The sequence below is a fragment of the Conger conger genome, chromosome 6 (genome assembly GCF_963514075.1).
Source record: "Conger conger chromosome 6, fConCon1.1, whole genome shotgun sequence".
NCBI classification, from domain to species: domain Eukaryota; kingdom Metazoa; phylum Chordata; class Actinopteri; order Anguilliformes; family Congridae; genus Conger; species Conger conger.
In genome coordinates, this window is record NC_083765.1 from 51,908,796 (window position 1) to 51,930,285 (window position 21,490).

A 21,490-nucleotide genomic window follows, 5' to 3' on the forward strand; every position below is an offset into this window, starting at 1 on the left:
CCAGTCCTGATCCCTGATTACAATCTCTCTCTCTGTGGCTTCCTCGTTCCCTCTAATGCTAATCACTTCACAGCAGGCTCAACCGAATTGCCTGGATCTGCTGCTACAGAAGGACCCAGGATAGAGAGTAGTCATGCTATCACTGCCGTCTTAACTTTGCCCCCGCTCCCGCTGCCCCCGCCCCCGCTGCCCCTCGCCCATGCCCACACAGATCCATCCTTTACCGGCCCCTCCGGGCATCCTGGTGGGGGAGAAAGGCGAGGTGGGGGAGCCCTGTGAGCATTGCAGCCTATTTTTACCCAGCTCAGTCTGATCTGATCTGCACTAATTGACAGGATAACATACGGTGCAACGTCCCGACGGAAGGGGCGGCAGGGTTCGGCTTCAAAACCAGGGTGAGTGTGGGGCCTTAACCACAAACCCCCCCCACGCCCCCACCCTGTCCCAGTGCCAAAAAAACACCCATTCAGCACAAGCCCATTTTGATCTGACAGATATCAATATCTGTACATACTATTAGCTTAACACAGCAGGCAAGAGTAATATGTTATATAATATAATAATATAATATAATACAGTATATACCATACCTACTTATTCATGCGATTATCTAATCAGCCAATCATGTGGCAAGAGTGCAATGCATAACATCATGCAGATATGGGTCAGGAGCTTCAGTTAATGTTCACATCAGCCATCAGAATGTGGAATAAAATTGATTTAAGTGACACTGACCATGGAATGATTGTTGGTGCCAGACAGGGTGGTTTGAGTATCTCAGAAACAGCTGATCTCCTGGGAGTTTCATGCCCAACAGTCTCTAGAGTTTGCAGAGAATGGTGTGAAAGACAAAAACATCCAGTGAGCAGCAGTTCTGCGGTCAGAGATGCCTTGTTAATGAGAGAGGTCAGAGGAGAATGGCCAGACTGGTCGAAGCTGACAGGTTTAAATACCTAATAAAATGCGTAAGTGTGCAAAAAGAAGTAAGAAATGCATTCCAGCCAACACACAAATTCATGAAAAAAGACCATTCATTTCTACCTATAAACAGGAGGTGGTGTAAAAGAAAGAGAAAACACAGTACTGAGGAACAGCAGGAGTGCCAGTGGCAGAGGAAGAGAGAGAGCGAGAGATACAGAGTGTGAGAGGAAGAGAGAGAGAGGCTAGAGGCTAGCAGATATGTAGACCCTGTCTCTTTAAAACCAGGGAGGGGGAGGGGGAGCTGGCTGTGTTGGAACAGTCCTCCTGTAATGAGCAGGTCTGGGAGACACCACAGGGAGAGAGAGAGAGGGAGAGAGAGAGATACCCCGGTGCAATGAGGGCTGGGGAAATATTATGAGGACCAAAAAAAAAAATGGCAGAGCGTTACAAATTAAGATGAAACCTTGAAGAGGACAAAAACTGGAAATTAAAAGCTATTTTTCTTTTGCCAACAGCAAGCTTCAGCATCACGACAAACGGAGAGAGAAGGAGAGGGAGAGAGATAGAGAGAGAGAGAGAGAGAGAGAGGGGAAGAGAGATAATCTAAATCAGATCAGTTGTTTGTTGTTTGGGGTATGTGCGTGTGAACGCGTTCGCGACAAGACGAGCGGCAGCGCCGTGGACCGGGGGGAAAGCGATCGTGCTCCGTCTCTCCCGCTCCGTCTCTCCCGCTCCGTCTCTCCCTCTCCGTCTCTTCCTCTCTCCTCCTGCGTGGCGGCATGCCCGGCGACGGCGGCGGAGACGGACGACGCGCGGAGCCTGACGCGGACGGGTCCGTGACGGCGCCTCTGTGAGCGGATCCCGGAGAGAGGAGAGCGGAGCGCAGGAGCCCGGCGGTCCAGGCCCCGGCGGGGGAAGAGCTGCGTTCGCGCGAGCGCGCTCCGGGGGGGAGGGGGGCGGGGGGTTTGCGTTCGCGTGCCGTCGGGAGTACGCATGGCCGCCAGAGGCCCCCTGTCGCCGAGCCAAGGCCGCAAGACGCCCGGCCAGGACTGAGTCCTCCGGGAGGATGGTCTGAGGAGGCCTGACAGGGGCGCCCTCCAAGACGATTCTGTTTCGGGTGTCCGCCCCCACCCCACCCACTGCCGTCACCCCCCCCAAATCGGTTTGGGTCAATTTCTATTTCCTTCTTTTTTTCTTTTTTTCTTTTTTTTTTGGCTTGTTTGTTGTTTGTTGTTTTCTTTTGTTTTTTTTTAGGTTCCAGACGGGATTTGCCAAAAACCTGTTTCATGCATGTCCAGTGGGGGCAGGTTCGACTTCGATGATGGGGGGTCATACTGTGGAGAGTGGGAGGAGGGGAAGGCCCACGGACGGGGCATCTGCACCGGGCCCAAGGGCCAGGGCGAGTACTCGGGGTCCTGGAGCAACGGCTTCGAGCTGCTGGGCGTGTACACCTGGCCCAGCGGGAACAACTTCCAGGGCACGTGGGGCCAGGGCAAGCGGCACGGCATCGGGGTGGAGAACAAGGGGAAGTGGGTGTACAAGGGCGAGTGGACACACGGGTCCAGGGGGCGCTACGGCCTGCGGGAGAGCATGGGCAGCGGCGCCCGCTACGAGGGCACCTGGAGCAACGGCCTGCAGGACGGCTACGGCACCGAGACCTACTCCGATGGAGGTAAGACCCCAAGCTTTCCCCCCGAGCCCGGCGCCCCGGGCGGCACTGTGGGCCAGCCTGTGGCCTAGCGGTGAGCCCAGTGCCCCGGGCGGCACTGTGGGCCAGCCTGTGGCCTAGCGGTGAGCCCAGTGCCCCGGGCGGCACTGTGGGCCAGCCTGTAGCCTAGCGGTGAGCCCAGTGCCCCGGGCGGCACTGTGGGCCAGCCTGTAGCCTAGCGGTGAGCCCAGTGCCCCGGGCGGCACTGTGGGGCAACCTGTAGCCTAGCGGTGAGCCCAGTGCCCCGGGCGGCACTGTGGGCCAGCCTGTAGCCTAGCGGTGAGCCCAGTGCCCCGGGCGGCACTGTGGGGCAGCCTGTAGCCTAGCAGCTAAGGTACACGACTATGACTCAGAGCCAGAAGGTTGGTGGTTCAAGCCTCGGTGTAGCCATAAGATCCGTGTAGCTGTCAGGGTCCTTGAGCAAGGCCCTTAACCCCACATTGTTCCAAGGGGGGGGGGGATTAGCCCCTGCTTAGTCTAATCAACTGTACGTTTCTTTGGATAAAAGCGTCAGCTAAATGGCTAATGTAATGGAGTGAGAGAAAGAGAAGAGAGAGAGAGAGAACGAAAGAAAGAGGGAGAGATAGAACAGCTGGGGTCATCCTCCTCCATTTTACTCCCTGCAGGGTCCCTTTGTCCTCTCTGTGTTACCTGCTCCAGCACCCCCCTGCTCTCTCTTCTGGTCCACATCTTGTGATGCCCTCCGCCTTCTGCAGAGGGAGATATATCTGGAGGCCCGTATTAAGGCCACCCAGACTCCATATTCCCAGGGAGAAATTCCAGGTCACTCGAAACTCCTTACCAAGCACTGACCTGAACCAGATTCAACCTGAGCCAAAATCAGGTCTGTACTAGATTCAAGCTGAACAAAAACCAGACTTGAACCAGATTTAACTTGAAATAAGACCGCAACCTTCAACTTGAACTCAAACCAGGCCTGAACGTCTTTCTACCTAAGCCCAAACTAGGCCTGAACCAGATCCAACCAGATCCCAATCGAGATATCTACCAAACTAAACCTGTACGTATCTAAACCAGACCTCAAAAGAGCTGATGCCAAAAAGGGAATGAACTCGGCTAGAATACAAATGTACAGACATCCCTCTCAAGGATTTAGTCATTCACAAAATCAGACTTCATACTGCTGGTTTAGAATAAGACCACATTTTGGATTTTGTGTGTGTGATGTGCGTGTGTATGTGTACACATTTTAAAATTCAGTTATTGGTGTTGAAATCGGCCTGTCACCAGCTCGAAAGAAACAAATGAAAACATCACATTCTCCAGCTGTGCCTCTGTCTGAGTTATGGCAGAACTTCTTATTGAGCAGTGAGCTGTCCAGGGAAGGCACATTCATTAGTCACAAGTGACACAGATTTGTATGAGACATTGTGTTGCACTCTGATTGGCTGCCTATGACAGCTAATGGACTTTAGGTATTAATGCTTGGGTATTAATCTAGGCTGGGGAAGTGAATGGCATTAAAGAGGATGAGAGGAAAGGTAAGCAATGAGAGGAAGAGGGAGTAGACAGGTCACGGTAGTGGTGTGGCTTTGCCTCACTGGACTGTTGGTAGGATCAGAATCAAAGGATTAATGAGCTCTTATAGGTCACAATCAGATTATATCATCACACAGGCAACGGGACCAGAGGACACTAACGTGTATTCCGCCATAGCCAATGTACAGTGCAGCCGGTATGTATTTTGCACATTTGGTACAATTTCTGCTCTTTTCGCTCTGTATTCCTGCACATTGGATTTGAAAGGAAACAATAAGTATGAGGTTAGAAGTGCAGACCGTCCCCTTCAATTTGAGGGCATTTACATCCATATCAGGTGATGCATGTAGGAATCACATCCCTCTTTATACATAGTCGTTCCAATTTTAGGGGACCAAAAGTAATTGGACAGTTGGATTCTCAGCTGCTTCTGAATTAGTCAGGTGAGGAAAGCTTTCAGAGTGCGTGATTTCTAGGCTTTTGATTGGTTTTGGAGTCTGTTATTGCCGTTTGTCAACATGAGGCCCAGAGTTGTGCAAATGACAGCCAAGGAAGCCGTTACGAGGCTGAGAAATAAGACAAAAACAGCCAGACATACTGTAGGACGACATGAGCGGTTTGGAACATCATTAAGGAGAAAGAGAGAACATTACCTCACATTCACTGTTTCATTTGAAACCAAATGTGCTGGACAACAGAGCCAAAAGAACAAATTGTACCATCTGTCCAAATACATATGGACTGCACTGTACATAAGATCGCTTTGCTGCACTCAGCAAGGAGCTTCACATCAACGAAACTTATAACGACACGTCGCCTCACTGGACATCAGCTTCCATCCATCCTGTTCTACTGTAGCTGCATCATTTGACTAACATGCTAAGTATAGAAAGCTAGACATGCTTCATCTTACAAATAACCCAATTGCAAAATCATGAAATCAAGTGCTGACTTTGTGAAAACTGAATCAGTTGCTGAACTTGCAGTCATATCCCTACATGAATTTAACCCTGCATTTGGCTATATGGTAACAAGACGAGACAGGAAAGAGGCAGCTCTTGGAATTAGTGGCAGAATCGAGCACATGCTTGGAGAAGTGATGATGATTCATTGGGCCCAGAGGACGCCGTCTGATTAAATCTGAGTGTCAGTGTCGTGACACACCTGTGTCTTGGCACATGCCTCTCTGTCTCCAATTATCCAATATTCCCCAGGCCCCCCCCCCATCCCGCAACCATTTGTGTGAGTTTAATACCCAGCAATAGTAATGTACCATTTAAGACCAATAGTAGCAGACGACACCAGCTTTTTGGCTAAGGATCAGTGACTGAGCCAAGGCTGGAGAAAGACCTTCAAACATTCACACTGAACCGACACGTGGGAAATAAGTAGTGGTCCCCAGTCAGCTTCAGCTAGTGATGAGAGAGAGAGTGGGTGGAGTTACAGTGAGCTGTCAATCACTTTCTTGCTTGAAAGGCAATCGAAAGACTGCTTCACTGATAGCAGTGGTGGCTCAGTCCATTTTTGATTTAATGGAGCCTCATTTTACCGTCACTAGCTTCACCTCCTGAACTGAGACAGGACGGGGCAGAGGCAGGGAAACAGGGGAATAACAGACAGGCGAACAGGGTAGTGTTCTGCCCAGGATTCAGTGAAGAATAAAATAGACAAGCAGTAGACCCAAATACATACTCGGGTGATTTCATATCCCTACTGTTAGATGTAAATGGTTGGCATGTACACTCAGTGAGCACGTTATTAGGTAGACCTGGACACCAGCTTGTCAATGCAAATATTTAATCAGCCAATAATCTGGCAGCAACTAAATGCATACAAGCATGCAGACAGGGTCAAGAGGTTCAGCTATTTTTCAGACCAAATGTCAGAATAGGGAAGAAATCTGATCTAAGTGACTTTGACCGTGGAATGATTGTTGGTGCCAGACAGGGTGGTTTGAGTATCTCAGAAACTGCTGATCCCCTGAGATTATCACACACAATAGTCCCTATAGTTTGCAGAGAATGGTGTGAAAAACAAAAAACATCCGGTGAGCAGCAGTTCTGCAGGTAGATATATAATGAGGTCAGAGGAGAAGGGCAAAGTTGACAGGAAGGTGACAGTAACACGAATAACCACACATTACAACAGTGGTATGCAGAAGAGCATCTCTGAACACAAAGTGGATAGGCTACAAGAGCAGAAGACTAATAAGTCTAAAAAATAGGTCCAATAAATACCTAATAAAGTGCTCACTGAGTGTATATACTCCTAAGTAATTCATTTTTGTCCCCTGTCACTTGAATGGTCTTAATCTCTAGATTCTACAATGGTCAAACATACACAAGGGGGATTAAATAAAAGGAAATAATCATATTTTTGCAAATATTTTCACCGCAACACGTTTTTGCCATCCAAGACATTTCATGTCAAAACATCTTTTCTCAGGATGTAATACATCAAATATATTTTTAGCTGTTCTTGGAGATTTACCATTCCGTTGGTTTTCACTCCAACCCTAACAAAGCACACCTCTTTCAACAGCTAGAGATCTTGTTAAGCTGCTAATTTGTCGGGTGTGCCAAATAATGGTTGAAATCTCCAGAAACAGTGTTGGGTACCACTGCTCTATGATATGATTTTGTATAGTTATTGCAAATAAATAGCTTTGACAAAGAACCATACAATGCTAAATACTTGAAGTGGCATCAAGTTTCACATGCGGTTAACTACCTGTTCTCGTGCATTATATGTGACAAAAACAAATCTGAATTGTGTGCTGATCGCTCTAGAATTTGGTACACACTTAGTAATAATAACTAGGTCATATCAATCATAAATCATATCTTGTATTAGATTGGTTTCATTGTCAATTGAATAGCTTACAACTATTTATATGTTAAAAATTATGATGTTAGTTAATTCCAGGAAGGATTTTCAAAGACTGTCCTTTGTAAATCTCGAGAATGCTGACTTCCTTCTGACTGCTGATATAAACATATCAATTAGAACCAATTTTCAACCAATGAGCTTGAATTATTGTACAGTTATACAATGTTTGGGTACAGAGTGCCGGCCCATCAACTGTATATTTTGAAACCTGAATTTAAAGACTATGAACACATGCAGTGGGTGATTCAACATGTCAGGGAGCCTTTTTCAATGATAGCAAGGGATTTACAATGGTCCTGTAACAATGTTTTAACACAAAATTCTTACGTATTGTACCTCTAACTATTTATATGTGAAAATTATGACGTCAGTTAATTCCAGGAAGGATTTTCAAAGACTGTCAAAATCTCGAGAAAGCTGACTTCCTTCTGACTGCTGATGTAAATGTGTTCCTCCTGAACAAAATGAGCATTCCTGAGTGTGAGCGCTTTCTGACACTCCCCCTCTCCCCCTCTCCCCCTCTCTCTCTCCCCCTCTGCCCCTCTGTCTCTCTCCCCCTCTGCCCCACTGCCCCTCTGCCCCTGTCTCTCTGCCCCTCTGCCCCTCTCCCCCTCTGCCCCTCTGTCTCTCTCCCCCTCTGCCCCTCTGCCCCTCTCCCCCTCTCCCCCTGTCTCTCTCCCCCTCTGCCCCTCTGCCCCTCTGTCTCTCTGCCCCTCTGCCCCTCTGCAGGCACGTATCAGGGCCAGTGGGTGGGCGGGATGCGGCACGGCTACGGCGTGCGGCAGAGCGTCCCGTACGGCATGGCGGCCGTCATCCGGTCCCCGCTGCGGACGTCCATAAACTCGCTGCGCTCGGAGCAGGCCAACGGCGCCGCCCTGCACCCGGACACGGCCGGGGCGGGCGTGGCAGCGGGGGGCGGGGCCGCGGCCGGCGGGGGGGCCGGGGCGGGGGCCGCGGGGGCCGGGGGGGTCGGGGCGGGGGGGAGCCCGGCGGTCTCGCGCGGCGGCTTCGTCCTCACGGCGCACAGCGAGGCGGAGCTCCTGCGCAGGAAGAGGCGGGGCCTGTTCCGCCGCTCCATCCTGGGCGGCCTGAAGCTGCGCAAGTCGGAGTCGCGGAGCTCCATCACCAGCCAGCACAGCAAGCAGAGCTCCTTCCGCAGCGAGGCCGGCGCCTCCACCTCCGACGCCAACTCCACCGTCAGCCTGGGCGAGGCCGAGGCCGACCTCTCCGTGGCCGAGGACGACCTGGACGCCACCACCACCGAGGTGTACGCCGGCGAGTGGCGCAATGACAAGCGGGCGGGCTGCGGGGCCAGCCGGCGCTCCGACGGGCTGCGCTACGAGGGCGAGTGGGCGTCCAACAAGCGGCACGGCTACGGCTGCACCACCTTCCCCGACGGCACCAAGGAGGAGGGCAAGTACAAGCTCAACGTGCTGGTGAGCGGCAAGCGCAAGAACCTCATCCCGCTGCGCGCCAGCAAGATCCGCGAGAAGGTGGACGCCGCCGTGGAGGCCGCCGAGAAGGCCGCCAACATGGCCAAGCAGAAGGCCGAGATCGCCCTGTCCAGGTAAGCGCCCGCCGACCGTCGTCAGGCTCAGAGGCCTCTCCTACAATGAGTCGGCAGGTTTTCCGCTGTGAGGTGTCACATTAGTCTGCAGGGCACACAGGCACACAGGCACATAGGTCTGGTCCTTTGGACGGGCCGAAATATAAATGAGGCCACGCAGCTAAACTCTGCAGGGCAGCTATTTTTTTTTAAAGAAGAATGGCTTATATATCCACTGGCCAACCAGCCATCAGGGGAGCCAAAACGAGTAAGGCATGGCGGTAGAGAGCAAGTAGCCCTGCTGAAAAAACCCCCCAAAAAAAACAGCTCAAGCTAGGTTTTGAATCAGCTGGTAGCTGGTAATGGTCACAGCTGGATTTCATAGCTGAATGCTGTACAGTTTTTCGATCAGTGCAGGTGCATCTAATTGCCTGATGTTAATACAAAGGATGGTAAAAATAAAACAAAACAATGGTAATAATAGACAGGACACAAAGAACCAACTTACAAGGATGGGCGTAATAAATAAATCAATGGTCAGTTATTATCAATGATGAGTCATGATCAGGATCAACAATTTTCTGTCCTGCAGTTTAGTCATCCCCACAGCACAAGGTTAGTGGAGAATTGTGTGGGCTAGACAACTTTCACATTACACCTCTGGAGTCATTTATGTTGATAAATCAATTGCCACTTAACTATGATTGACAGGGAAGTTCATAGCTATCATGTGCTGCTTTCACTGCGGTTATTAGAACCACAGATAAATTGCAGTAGCAAATCTTAATAGCCTTGTTTTTTAATCTTTGAGAAGTTACCTAGACCCATACAACACTGTATCACCCGCTCAAAAGAAACATAATAATCAATTGGTTTGCAGTAGGGGTATGCTAATGAAATAGAAATATTGCAGATTAAAACTGATTGCCTTTGAAATCAAACAAAAACGTAAGGTTTAATCATGGTAAAATGTAATCAATATCCTCTGTTGCTTGATGATGTTTGGTGTAAGCTTGTCTATACAAAGATGCAGTTGGTTGGCATGGTCAAATATCAGTTTGCTTTCTGCATAATATTTGCAAGACTGTTCACCCAGTGCCATTTCAGGGTAGTTTTTGTGTGCCTTTCCAACTGCCTACAGGAATTTGTGCACTGGTTGAAAGAAACATGTTTTGTTTTGGAGAGTATCAGAATTGTAAAATGTAGTTTGTTTTCCCAGAACTTTTCAGAATGTTTTGACACATTGACTATTTATGGTTTTGACTTGGTTAAGTATTCAGTTTTTAGTTGTTCAATCTTATTGTAAGTTTCGAGTATTTTGATTTATCTACTCTTTTTGCCATTTCCTGCAATTAACATGAGCTGTGTCCAAAAACCCTGGTTGCACAACAGCCTGCTATACATGGCACTGCAAGCATATTTACCATGCTTGCAATGTAGGTCGCTTGCCTGAGACTGTGGCTCTGTTATGACTGGGATACAGAGTCTGCAGTAAGAAGCTATAATACAGCATGTCTAATTTTAAATGGAAAGTTACTTTGTGAATGAAAAAGGCAGTGAACTAGTTGGAATCTAGAGAGAGTGTGTAGACCAGGGATCATAAATTCTGGCCCTCAGTCCAAATCCAGCACTGGTTTTCTCTCTTTCCTGGGTAATTAGTGCTACTGATGGGCCAGAATGTCTTCACACCTGACTCCTGGGTAAAGGAAAACCAGCCGTTGGCCCTTGAGGACCATGAGTTGCTGATCCCTGGTGTAGACTGTATATGTAAACACTACGACCTACAATATATGCAATTAACATTGCATATCTAGTCCACACAGACCATACGTATATAACTTTACATGTAAAAGCAAGCATTAAAAGGCAGGTACTTTTACTTCAGAAGTTAAAAGTAAGTTTTACTGATCACCAAACTATGTTTGTAAATAAAAAAGTCTTCCTTATATTAGTTTTATTAGTTAGCAAAAATTGTTGATTTAATCTCAGCCTACATGTAGTCTGTGTCCACTGTGTGTGCATATTGCACATAAAATGTGTAGATTGTTTAGAGTGCGCAGGCTGTTTGTGGATTGTGCAGTGTGCAGGCTGTGAAGCATTGACAGCCATCGTGTGGCAGCAACTAAATGCATAAAAGCATGCAGAGGTTCATCTGTTTTTCAGACCAAATGTCTGAAATGGGGAAGAAATGTAATCAAATTCACTTTGAATGTGGAACGATTGTTGTTGCCAGAGAGGGTGGTTTGAGTATTTCAGAAACTGCTAATCTCCTGGGATTATCATGTACAACAGTCAGAGAATGGTGCAAAAAAAAACAAAAAAAACAACCAGTGGGCAGCATTTCTGTGGGCAAAAACATGTTGCTAAAGTGGATAGGCTACAGGAGCAAAAGACCAATAAGTCAAAAAAATAGGTCTAATAAATACCGAATAAAGTGTAAACACCTAATAGAGTGTATATTTACTGTGGACTGTATTTTGATCATTTAGTGTGTATAACCGGTGTGGAGACACTATGCCCCACTAGACCCCTGAACAGATGAGGGACGAGTACCAATCGTCATTTGAAATGTATTTCTGATAGAAAATCTACACATAAAAAAATGGTCTGTATTAATGCATTAATGTGCTGTGCATTACCTGTGCTATTTTAAAAGCTATTTGTTTAATATATTTAAGCGATGTAGAATCAGGCTGAGAGGTTTCTCTCAGCCTGCATGAAACCTTGCACCATTGCATAATGTTAATATTACCCATAATCCAGCAGAGACCTACTGCTCCTGTGTAACTGTGAAAACACATGCCCACATAAACCCAAGATAATATCAGCCTATGTAGAAGCAAAATAACGTGAACAATTGCGAATAGCTGCTCATTATCTCCAAACGCTACGCGCCGCTTTTAAAGCGACGTGTTTGGAAAAACGCTGCGCATTGGGAATACCCGGACGGTTGGAGCGCAGGTGACATACTACGGAGAGAATGCACCGTGCGAGGGAAGAATGTGTGCATGAGGTCATTCTTTGGCTGCGGCGTTGCGTGTGCGTGCTGCGTGGGACCGTCTCACGTGGGACCCTGGTGCGTCACCGTCACCTCCTGCCTGCCCACGAGCCCTTCTCTCCCTCTCTCCCTCTCCCCCCAGGATGGCCCACGCCCAGGGGAAGGCGAGTGCAGCCTTGGGCGTGGCCCTGAAGGCGCAGGAGGAGTCTCGGCTGGCCAGGGTCACTGCCAAACAGTTCTCCCCCTCCATCCATCGCTGCAAGAACGGTGGGTGTGCTCGCTCGCTCTCCGCTGCCATGGCAACCGGCCGAGCCACACTAGCGCATGCGGTACACACAGCTCGCTCGCCCGCGCGCACGCACACACACACACACACACACACACGCGCGCGCGCACCTCAGACCTGCTGCGACGGCTTACCCGTGATGCCGCGTGGCGCGCCGAGAGGAACGTGGACGGAGACCAGCGATGACCTTTAACTGAAGAGGCTCGCGCTGAAAAAACACGCAGATACACGCACGCGTGTTGACGCACACCCCCTCACACGCGTGCATTAACATGACACTGTGCTCAAATGTATGTATGTATGTCAGTAGTGTGCTCTCATTCCAGTTAGCAGAAGGCAGAATGTCGATGTTAAGAGCAGTGGAAATCTAGGATGAGAAGATGTTTTAACATAAACAGACATAGGTTAACTCCCATATAACTCGTGTTTTATCTAGATAGACCTGGCTATGTGGGCTATGGCCTAGTTTTTGTAGCACTTTCACCTGTTTCACCAAATTTAGCCGGGTTTTCTTCTGAATGCCTACTAGTCAGTGTCTCACTAATGTTTTAACACAAAAATGTTCCCAGGCTCCTGTTGTGTCATTTATCATACTGTGGGACAGTGCTGCATTTTCTATGTCAGGGTGTCTTCACTGCCCTGTTGTGCATCAGTGCTGTATTCTCTCATGCTGTGTCAGTGCTGTATTCTCATGCGGTCAGTGCTATATTCTCTCATGCTGTTTCAGTGCTGCAGAGTCATACTGTGTCAGAGCTGCATTTTGTCATGCTGTGTCAGTGCTTTATTGTCATGCTGTGTCAGTGTTGTATTGTATCATACTGTGCCAGTGCTGTATTCTCTGTTGCTGTGTCAGTGTTGTATTGTATCATACTGTGCCAGTGCTGTATTCTCTGTTGCTGTGTCAGTGTTGTATTGTATCATACTGTGTCAGTGCTGTATTCTCTGTTGCTGTGTCAGTGCTGTATTGTGTCATGCTGTGTCAGTGCTGTATTGTAACTCTTGTTCCGGCTGGCAGGAGTGGAGCGCCAAAGGCCAAAGCATCAGACCTCGAACGACAACAGCATGGAAGCCACGTCCAGCGGCCACAGTCCCGACCTGTACATGGAGAGCGCGGGGACCCCCAAACTCAGCCCGGACCTGAGCCCCCCCAAACCGCCCCGTGGCCAAGCCAAAGCGCCCCGCGCCACCAAGAGCACCCGCTTCCGCCGTCAAAGTGCCGTGGACGAGGAGAGGGGCGCGGCCGAGATCCAGGTGCTGATGGAGCGGTGCGGGCGGGGCCGGCGGGGCCCCCCGCTGGACAGGCACGCCCCTGGGGGGGGGAGCGGGGCCAGCAGCCTCTCCAGCACCTCCTCCCTGCAGGACGAGGCCGGGGGCGGGCACGCCAACGGCTACAGCCACTCTTCTTCCAGTCACGAGTCACGGGACCACGCCCCGTCCGACCACAAGCCCCGGGAGCCCGCCTCTTCCAATCACAGGTCCCGGGAGCACGTCGCCACCAATCACAGGTCCTCGTCGGGTCACAAGGCGGCGCGGGAGTGGACCGGCAGGCGGGCGCACAGCGAGAGCCTGGCTCACTCCCAGCTGCTGGAGCAGGACGAGGACAGGCTGACGGGCGAGGCCCCTCCCCTACCGCCCGCCGACCCCGCCTCCCACGCCAAGCCCTGCCCCCTGCAGAGACGGAGGCCCCGGAGCCAGGACGGCAGGGCGGGGGCGGGGGCCTGGCCCCCGGGGGCCCCTGGTCCGTCACAGAAGCCAGATCTCCCTGTCGCAGCTCTCAGATCAAATCAACTCAGCAAATCAACCCCCAAATCAAACTTGGTATGTAGCCCGGGATAGGGGGGTGGGGAGAGGGGATAGGGCGGGTTGGTGAGTGTGTGGCAGTACAAGGGGAGTATTGGTGACGCTGGGATGGGAGAAATAAGCAGGCAAAGATAAGCAGCCCCTCATTCACAGCATGGAAAAGGCATGCAGTTTGGGATGGTCAATCGAATGTTTGGGATGGTCAATCGAATGTTTGGGATGGTCAATCAAATGTTTGGGATGGTCAATCGAGTGTTTGGGATGGTCGGGGTAGCCTGTAGCCTAGTGGCTAGACTCTGACCGGAAACTGAAGGTTGTTGATTCAAGCCCCGGTGTAGCCACAATAAGATCCGTGCCGCTGTTGGGCCCTTGAGCAAGGCCCTTAGCCCTGCATTGATCCAGTCACTTCGGATAAAAGCGTCAGATAAAAAACAAATTATTCATAATTATATAAGGCGGCCGCTTTGTGCAGAAATACACATCTGTTCATATTGATATCTGTACTATATTAGCCCAAACCGCTCTGAGATGATCATAACCGATGTGTAGATATACGGGGTGCGTACGATGACTTGCCTTGTCCCTGCGTAGCCCCGGCGATGGCCTACTGTTCTCCGAATGCCTTAGTAACAAGAAAAGAGGCAAAGCGTCTCCTTCTGCAGCAAAGCCCCCCATTGGCTGTCTGGTGCTCTGTTGCCAGGGAACAGCTCATGCCCCCTTCCAGCGAGAGCCAATGAGCTGACGTGTGGAGCATGAGGAGGGGGTTTGTTTGCAAAACAGTGGCAGGCGATGGGGACCGATAGATCCACACGCAGAACGGCGCACGGCACAGCCTCGCTCAGCCGGTGCGAGGCTGGGCTGAAATATTGCTAAGCACGCCCGTCTTTTCACTGGGCTCCCTATGAGCGATTGCCTTCAATTTGCTGCATTTATCCTTAATTTCCTGGTTCTGCTGCAGAACAGGATATTGACAGCAATGAGAATCATACTACTTCTGTCTCAAATAATTATTTGGCAGACTGCAGCCTGGCCACAGACCACAAAGATATACGTTTAAATAATGAACAGATGCAACATAAACTGACGGAGCGTTGCACCACCATCTTGCAGAAGATGCCAGAGCATTGCATCACTGCGGGAGAAATTGTGCAAATTCACATGGAAATTTTGTGTGTGGTCAAAACTCATGTGCCCTCCTCTGACACAGAAAGCCTTCATGTGACAATTAATTTCTAGTAGACAATTCTACTAGCTAATCAAGAATCCCACAGCATATTATGACAAACATTAAATTTAGGTACATCACATTCCTTCTGCATAAAGCATAGCCCAAACAGATTCTCCAGTAGATTACTTATGAATGCCAAAGGGTTTGTTTATCATTATACACATACAAACTGGAAGATCATGTGCAGTCATTCATGCACACACACACACACACACAAAGAGATCATGTACAGTCACACACACACACACACAGGTCATGCAAAGTTGTACACACACACACACATACAATGTAATAATGCACAGTCACACACACACACACACACACACACAAAGAGATCATGCAAAGCCACACACACATACACACAAAGAAATCATGCACAGTCACACACACACACACACACACAGGTCATGCACAGTTGTACACACGCAGATCATGCACAGTCACACACATACATACACACAAGGAAATCATGCATAGTCACACACACACACACAAAGACATCATGCACAGTTACACACACACACAAACAAACAAAGAGATCATGCACAGTCACGCACACACACAGAGATCAGGCACAGTTACAAATCATGCACAGTTACACACACACAAACAAAGAGATCATGCACAGTCACGCACACACACAAAGAGATCATGCACAGTCACGCACACACACAAAGAGATCATGCACAGTCCCACACACACACACACACACACACACAAAGAGATCATGCACAGCCACACACACACATACACACAAAGAAATCATGCAAAGTCACACACACAAAGAAATCATGCACAGTTACACACACGCACACAAACAAAGAGATCATGCACAGTCACACACACACACACAAACAAAGAGATTATGCACAGCCACACACACACACACACACGCAGATCATGCACAGTCACACACACACACAGGTCATGCACACACGCAGATCATGCACAGTCACACACAGTGGTATGTTTCACAGCTAAAGATCATGAGTCAACGTTGTGTGTAGGTGTAGTGTTGGCTGAGAGAGCCCTGGGTCTTCTAGCTCAGCAAGCTGATGACGAGGGAGTGAGAGAGTGAGTGAGTGAGTGAGTGAGTGAGTGAGTGAGAAAGTGAGTGAGTGAGTGAGTGAGTGAGTGGAGTGAGTGGAGTGAGTGTGTGAGTGAGTGAGTGAGTGAGTGAGTGAGGGGGTGAGGGAGTGAGTGAGTGAGTGAGGGGGTGAGGGAGTGAGTGAGTGAGGGGGTGAGGGGGTGAGGGGGTGAGGGAGTGAGTGAGTGAGGGGGTGAGGGAGTGAGGGAGTGAGTGAGGGAGTGAGTGAGGGGGTGAGGGAGTGAGGGAGTGTGTGAGGGGGTGAGGGAGTGAGGGAGTGAGTGAGTGAGTGAGGGGGTGAGGGGGTGAGTGAGGGGGTGAGGGAGTGAGGGGGTGAGTGAGTGAGGGGGTGAGGGGGTGAGTGAGGGGGTGAGGGAGTGAGTGAGTGAGTGAGTGAGGGGGTGAGGGGGTGAGGGGTGAGGGGGTGAGGGGGTGAGGGAGTGAGAGGGTGAGTGAGTGCTGGGGGGATTGTGGGACAATGCTGCTAGGGAGAGACACTGAGTCTGTGTATCAGTGCAAATCTTTCCAAATGAAACTGGAGTGGGTTTGGGTAAGTGTGTATTAACTTTTCCTTTACATCTCTATCTCTCTCTCTCTCCTCCTCTCCCTCCTACACAGGGCTACAGCTGTACTCTGGTTGTCATGGTGATCTTGCTCAACATTGGAGTTGCCATTTTGTTTATTCATTTTTTTATTTAAATGTAATGCTGGTTATCTATATTACTATGAATATATTGCTGTGACTGTTCACCTCTGGCTAGTTTCACTGAAACAGAAAAGAAGGTGACTTAAAGAACACACCCAAAGCTCTGCTTTCTCCAGAGCTCTCTCTGCTTCCACATGCATTTTCATTGCAAAGTCTGGTTTTAAACGATCCTGTAAAACATATTTATTGATATTACAATAACTACTTTTCTTGAATTTGTATTCTTGACTTGCCTTTTTGATAGTGGTGGTGGTGCTGGTGATAATTTGTTTTCTTAATGGGACTGTGAGTTGAACTCTGGGGTGAACAGTAGTTACAGGAAAGTGAGGCCCCACCGAGCCCTAGTGAAGGGCGGAGCTACCGTGTGATGTCATCTTATGATCCAATCAGACTGCTTTGCTCTTCTTAGCAACATTCTGATTGGTTTACATAATCGTGACACCCCACAGTTCCGCCCATTTCCGGGTTCGTGAAGTCTGGGACCATGTTCCAAAACGCATACTGCCTGCACCGCCAAGATGCATGGACGTTTCTGGCTAACATATCATACGCTATTCCAAAGCTCAAGTACAGAAAATTAAGCATAAACATTCCCTGAACCATTCTTGTACATTTGAGACAGAAAATCATAGTATCTACCAACAAATATTTTATCCAAACGTGTCCTTCCAATATGCCCTTTCCATGAGATGAGAATTATACAAATTCCAAGAAAGAAAAAAAAAAAGCATTGTTTTGGGTAAGTTTGGACAAATGTTCACAAATACATTGTTTTCTCAACTTACTTGAAAAAATAAGTATTATGAAGGCCTCTTCTGAAACCCTTAAAGGTATAGTTCGCCATCTGGAGAGTGTATATTATCTTAGTGCATGTTTCAATTGGCCCAGATAGTTTTTGTGTGCAATGAAGTTTCTTTTAGATATACAGAAGTTTTCCACAATTTTCTGGCTTTAATGTGGTTAGTACAGAGGCATCCACACTTCAAAGAGCTCTAAGCCACTTGTACTGTATCCTTCATCACACCCAAAAATTTTCTGGGAAAATTGAAAACAAAACCTAAATATTTTTTTCAAAACCCAGAAAGTGGAAAATGGAACTTTCCCTTCATGGAAAATGTACACATGCACTTGTATGCAACATACATATACGCTCAGTGACCACTTCATTTCACTTATTTTTTGGACTGCTGCTGTTACCCATTCAGTTTAAGGTTGGACATGTTATGTGTTCAGAAATGCTCTTCTGTACACCACTGTTGTAATGCGTGGTTGAGTTATCGCCACCTTCCTGTAAGCCAGACCTGGGTCAAATACATAAATGCTTCAGATTCAAATACTTTTCTGTGCTTTCTGAGCCTGTATGGTGTATTGGAATAAAAATAGGAATATCAATCCAGGGCAGAAAAGTATTTGAATTCAAAACAATTACGTATTTGACCCAGGTCTTCTGTCAGATTGAACCAGATCTGGCCATTCTCCTCTGACCTCTCTTATTAATAAGGTTTTTTTTTCTTTGCACCATTCTCCATAAAGTCTATGGATTGTTGTGAGTGAAAATCCTGTTTCTGAGATACTCAAACCACCCCATCTGGCACCAACAATCATTCCACAGCCAAAGTCACTTAAACCACTTACTTTTATTTAGCTTTGAGTTGCTGCCACATGATTGGCTAATAAGATGCTTGCAATAACATGCTGGTGTACAGGTGTACTTAATAGGAAGTGGTCACTGAGCGAGCATATACGACAGGGGAACTTTATGGAAAATGTGTACATACACCTGTGTGCAACATATATACAGTGGGGTGCACAAATGTGGACACCCCTGGTTAAAATGTCTGTTACAACAAATCTGTATGTGATCAGAAGCAAACCTGAACTCTATTTCGATTTTCATTTTTTTACTGTTTATACTTTTTTTTTTTTTTTTTTTAAGGAAAAGGGCCCTGTGCAAAAGTTTGGGAACCCTTTTGGATTATTCTTTGTTACTTTTTAAAAAGATTATTAGTAAGGCCCAGACCCAGGTAATCTACTCGTTAGGGCTTCAATGAGTCAGGTGAGTATAATTCCAGGGCTGAACTCCTTATAACTCCTTCTGAAGTATCCAACTGCAGTGGCTGTTCTGTCTGATGTTAACAACCATGGCTTCCTCTAAAGTTGTCCAAGAATTTCGGAATGAAGATGGTTAATTTCCAACAAGAAGGCTACAAAAACTCTCTCAATGTTTCAAACTACCTACTTCCACTGTCAGAAACATTATAAGAAAATTCAAAATAAATGGAACAGTTGAAGACCAATCAGTTGAAGGCCAGTCGGGAAGACCAATAATTTTTTTTAGATATCCCCAGATTTTAACATTAATGCCACCACAGTCCCCAGACTTGAATATCATTGAAAATCTGTGGAGAGATCTCAAAAAGCCATATATGCAAGGAGGCCAAAGAATATTTCTGAGCTAGAAGTGTTCCGCCAGGAAAGACTTGAAAGACTCTTAGCTAGCTACAGAAAGCATTTACAAGCTGTTATAGAGTTACAAAGAACTGACAGGGTTCCCAAACTTTTCCCAAAGGCAGGCCTTTTTCCTTTTTTATTATTTTGAAACTGTAAAAAAAGAAACAAAAAAAATCATTGTGTTTCAGTATTTGAAGAAATGTGTCATGTTTAACATTGTACCATTTAGAGCTGAGGTTTGCTTCTGTTCACTTAGATATTAATTGTAAAAGGGGTGATATTGGCTCAGATGGTAAGAGCAGTCGTCTGGTAGTCGGAGGATTGCCGGTTCGATTCCTGCCCTGGGTGTGTCGAAGTGTCCCTGAGCAAGACACCTAACCCCCAAATGATCCTGATGAGCTGGTTGGTGCCATGCACAGCAAATTTTTGCACACTAATGTGTAAGTCATGGGCTATGGCAAGGTGATGATGTGAAATGTCCAAATGTAAAGGACTTTGTTCAAAGTGCAAGTTCACGGTGCAATGGCATACAAATTAAGGGCCAGATTAACTAAGACCTTTAGAATGTGCAAAACCTTTCAGCATGCACAACTAATAACACAACTAACTATGGGTGCAAAAAATGTTTTGTTTTGTATGCAAAAAGGTTTTGCACACCCTGCTGTAAAATCTAGCTGGGTATGAGCTGGCCAACCAGCATGGCCAAGCTGGGTATGAGCTGGTGTCAACCAGTATGGCTACACTGGTCATGAAGCTGTTGTAACTGGGTATGAGCTGGTCAACCAGCATGGCTACACTGGTCATAAAGCTGGTCTAGCTGGGTATGAGCTGGTCAACCACTTAGTGTCGGTAGCTGATTGACTATTTCAAAACATAGCTTGAGCTGGTCTGAACTGGTCAACCAGCTACCAGCTGTTTCAAAGCGTAGCTTGAGCTGTTTTTTTTTTTTCAGCAGGGCATGCTAAAGGTCTTCGTAACTCCGGTGCTAAGTGCACAAAGTGCATAATATGCATACTAACATTTTGGAGCACAGGAGCAATTCCCCTGTCTCTACTGAAGAGTGACACGTCGTACGACAGTTCTGACTCCCGCGGCACCCGCTGCTGGCACTGCCCCATCACCTGAAGACAGGAAGCCACATCGCGAGGAACGAGCCCCTGAAAGACCCGAACCAGAGCAGCCCTCTGAGACACTGAAACAAGCGAGCGTCTGAAGGGGCTCCACCACTGCATCCATCGTCAGCACGGACACCGTGCGGTCACGAGTGCAGTCCTGGAGCCGTTCCTACGGTGTGTTCTCTCGCTCGACAGGGGGGGGAAAACGATTTCTCAGCCACGCAAAAGGGTCGCGAACATGACAGGTTTTAATTTTCACTTATATTTGCTTAAAATTGTGTCCTTACCTTTGCAGAGAACTGACCGACACGGAAGGTAAATTTAAAGAGTGCTAACGACTCATCCGTTCATGTAGTTTTCATACTGCACTACTCAACAGTGGAAAGCTCCTCCACCTGTGACAGAACTGCATGTCCCAGCATGCCCTGCTCCTCCCTCTCTCCCTTACTTCTTTATTTCAGGGGAGGGGAGGGGGTGGGTGTTTGTTTTCAGTTGTGTGGAGAAAAATAATGAAAGTGTTTGAAAGTATACTCCTGTTGTGTAGTTCTTCTACCGCTTCCTCCACCAGTCACTGGGACCCCGCCTCTCCATGCAAACCTCTCTCCGGTTCACCGGCCCATTCCAATCGCTTATTTTTCTCCTTCTTCGTTTCTCTGCTCCTTTTTGTTGCTACGAGCTCCACCCATCGGGGGAGGCAAACAAGGAAGCGAGAAAAGAAGGGGTGCAGATGGAGGAATCGAGATAAAAAAGGGAATCAGGCAAACGGAATGTCCTCGCTCCTTCGAACGTTGGTTCAAAGCCAATGTGTGTAGCAGACAGGGAGAGGTGGATCCACAGGTTGATCATTTATACGTCACACATTCTGGAGAAATACTTCAGCAAAAGGAGGCACTAACGTTTCCATGCTCAAGAAAAGTCCTAGCTTTGGATTCGAGCTCTTGGAAGGAACATTTAATGGATTAGAGTTTCCTTAAAGATGGCGGACCTTGACCCCTGACCAGGTCAGGGAAAAGAAAGGAGATAGGAGGTGGAAAAATAAGCCATTGGAAAGAGCCCCACATCTCTCCTTTTCTCTCTACTCCAACTCTCTTCCATCGCCCCCTTTCCGCATCCTCTTTCTGCCTCTCTTTCTTTCCCTCCTGCCCTTTAACCTCTCGGACGGTACATTTCGTGAGCCAAGATGGCTGACGTTCACACTATCAGACAGTCCGTGGGAGGAGCTGCACTTCCTGCCTGGTTTGTGTTACTCTGAGCG

General features: G+C 48.0%; 1 protein-coding gene across 1 annotated transcript; it reads left to right on the plus strand.

The window, feature by feature from the left end:
* The first annotated feature begins 2,211 nt into the window (after positions 1-2,211).
* Positions 2,212-20,763, plus strand: LOC133131590 (junctophilin-3-like). Its single transcript, XM_061246962.1, has 5 exons — positions 2,212-2,593; positions 7,748-8,585; positions 11,705-11,829; positions 12,864-13,666; positions 16,582-20,763. The coding sequence occupies exons 1-5, from the start codon at positions 2,212-2,214 to the stop codon at positions 16,660-16,662; spliced, it is 2,229 nt and encodes a 742-aa protein (XP_061102946.1). The 3' UTR covers positions 16,663-20,763.
* Positions 20,764-21,490: the final 727 nt, after the last annotated feature.